Source organism: Rhagoletis pomonella, unplaced genomic scaffold (assembly GCF_013731165.1).
Source record: "Rhagoletis pomonella isolate Grant_MI unplaced genomic scaffold, Rhpom_1.0 Rhpom_scaffold_00116, whole genome shotgun sequence".
NCBI classification, from domain to species: domain Eukaryota; kingdom Metazoa; phylum Arthropoda; class Insecta; order Diptera; family Tephritidae; genus Rhagoletis; species Rhagoletis pomonella.
The window spans coordinates 115,647-118,507 of NW_023458670.1; the positions used below are offsets into that span (position 1 = coordinate 115,647).

The window sequence follows — 2,861 nt, forward strand, 5'->3', positions numbered from 1 at the left end:
AAATGTGATGGAATTTTGGGTAATTTTTGTTTCCTGCTTTCCACTCTCAGAAAACAAAGGTTATACAATAAAATGACTTAGGTGTCAATACTCGCTTTTTTTTTAATATCTGGTGAGATTTTTTCATTGCTTGAAAAATTCTTTTCGCTAAATTATGCAAAAAGAAGCTGAAAATCAAAAATTAAGAAAATCAAAAATTACATATATTTGCAAAGTCGCGCGCAAAGATCAAATTATATATTCGAAAACTACATAAAATTCTCTAAAATATTAGTCTAATTTCAAGACCTGACGGACCGGTACTCACTCTTTTTTTTACTAATAATCTTTAGCATATACATTTCAAAGTAAATTTTTTGGTAAGAAAATAGGTAAATACCAAATAAATGATAAATACCTTCACCTGAATATTACACGACATTTAGATAATTAATTGAAAAAGAAACACTTTCTGTAATGGGTTCAGCGCCAAATGCAACCAAACTGATTAGTCGGTATCGCGCCCATTCCCGTATTTTTTTTGGAAATGTATCGTTCGTGAAGAAGGGGGGTGAGTAAATAATGTAAAATTTGGTACTTATGACTTTTACTATTCCCTCTCTAAGTCAAACCGGTTTTTTTTACCAACTGTCACCATGACTTTTTTCTACCTGCCTCCATATAGTCGAAACACTGTGCGCCGTAAGCATATAGCAACAAAATGGGGTATGCGAAAATAAAGAACAACTATGACAACTCAAAGGCAGTAATCAACAAATTTCAAGCTACATCCAAAAAACTGGTAGAACTAAAAGCTAGTATAAAATTCCTTTTAAAATGCATAAAAACCAAACTTATTCCAAACTTTATCAAAAATTCGATTAGATGTAATAAATTGTTTGTATTCGACTGTGACCCACATCCTAACATAGACAGTACTTTAGCCAGACATACACATTACTTTCACACAAAAATATTAAGCCTGCTTATTAAACATAAACACAACATATTAAGAAGACGAAAACAGCAGATGGAAGAAATAACAACAGAATTAAGTAAACAGCTAAGCACAGATGACTTGCAAGCATTTTTAGAGAGTGAGAGAAATGTCGCAAATAAACCAACAACAATACTGAAGGGGCGACAAGAACTGAAGCTTGAGGGACTGCGCAACAAACGTAATAACATATTTGTCGACAACCATAAACAAGAAGATTGGTTTGTAAACAAAACCAAAGTGGAGTTCCCGCCAGACATAAAAGCGTTGCTGTAGAAGAAACCAAAGTTCGCACTACCCGTCGAGAATAAGAGATTTCCTATTTTTCAATATATTGCTGATGGGGAGGACATGATACAGACGCTAAAAGACAACGACAACAAGAGGAGGCGCGTACCAAATTCTCGTTATTAATAAAAGACCACACAACAACAAATAGGCAAAGTGCAATGGATTGTGCAATATTAGACACAGTGGAGCGAACACGAAAATTTCTCAGAAAAACGACAATATTCAAATTCTAACATCTGACAAGGGAAACAAAACTGTGGCAATGGAAACGGACGGTTATAATAACAAAATGTAAAATGTATTAGATGACTTAACCACATACAGAATTCAAAGGCAGGATCCCACATCTAGATTACAAAACAAAAACAACAGTTTAGTGGATAAACTTTTTAAAATGGGGTTTGTTTCAAAGGCCGAAAGGAACAAACTAACCTAAAACACGGCCTTACCCGCAAGAATTCATGGACTCCCAAAAATACATAAAGGGGGAACACCTCTAAGACCGATATGTTCATCCATTGGATCGCCGTCTTACAATCTATGTAAATATATTGTAGAAATATTAAAAAACGTAACGGCGAACTCAGCATACAATATAAAGAATACATTGGAGTTCAAGGAAAGGATAAACAATACATTTATTTGTGACGATGAAAAAATAGTTTCTTTTGACGCAGTCTCACTTTTTCCGAGCATACCAATACAACTAGCACTTGACGTAATACGAGAAAAATGGACAATGATAAAAGAACACACAAAGATACCAAAACAAATATTCATGGAAATAGTAAAATTTTGTATACAAGAAATTAGGTATTTCAACTTTAATGACACGATATACACATAATTAAAAGGTATGCAGATGGGATCCCCTGACTCCCCAGTCATCGCAGATATAATAATGGAAGAACTTTTGGACAGCACGATCAAGAAATTGCGACGAACTCCGAGATTGCTCTCAAAATATGTTGATGACTTATTTGTTGCTATAATACATGAAAATGAAATACAAAACACACTTGACGCACTAAATTCTTTTGCCAGAAATATTAAATTCACAATATAACTAGAAGAGGACGGAATTTTACCTTATCTTGACTCCATTATAATCAAAAGAGGAAACCAACTTAAGTTAAAGTGCTACTGTTGGCTTCTTGTCAGGACGAATCATCAACTTCCATTCTAAACACCCCAAGACGATGATAATGAATACAGCAATGAGCTGTATACGACGAATGCTACAAATATCAGATGAAACGTACCATAAAGAGATGGAGAATGAAATAAAAATATGATCAAAAAACAATGTTTTTCCGGAGCACATAATAAAAACATTAGTAAGAAGATCTAAATTAGCAAACCATCAACGAATACCAGAAAAGCCTATAACTTTTAAATCAATAACATATTTCCCCCATTTATCAGAGCGCTTAGCGAAATCAGACTGCTACAATAAAGAAAAAATAAAAATAGCCCACAAGCCAACAAACACATTAAAAAACATATTTAACAGGACCAAATCTAAAATACCCAAAACTGAAAAAAGCAAAGTAATTTAAAAAATCCCTTGCAACGGTGGCAGCAAAGAGTCTAT

The 2,861-nt window shown here is 33.7% G+C and overlaps 1 protein-coding gene and 1 pseudogene across 1 annotated transcript; both read left to right on the top strand.

Moving 5' to 3' along the window:
* LOC118750034 overlaps positions 1-693 on the top strand; it is a 5,377-nt pseudogene extending 4,684 nt beyond the window's left edge.
* Positions 675-1,502, top strand: LOC118750031. The gene has a single exon (XM_036484768.1). The coding sequence runs from the start codon at positions 701-703 to the stop codon at positions 1,250-1,252; it is 552 nt and encodes a 183-aa protein (XP_036340661.1). The 5' UTR covers positions 675-700; the 3' UTR covers positions 1,253-1,502.
* The last annotated feature ends 1,359 nt before the right edge of the window (positions 1,503-2,861 follow it).

Bases quoted from the DNA above. Each gene is read 5' to 3' on its own strand.
- LOC118750031 (XM_036484768.1), top strand. From the start codon at position 701: ATGGGGTATGCGAAAATAAAGAACAACTATGACAACTCAAAGGCAGTA.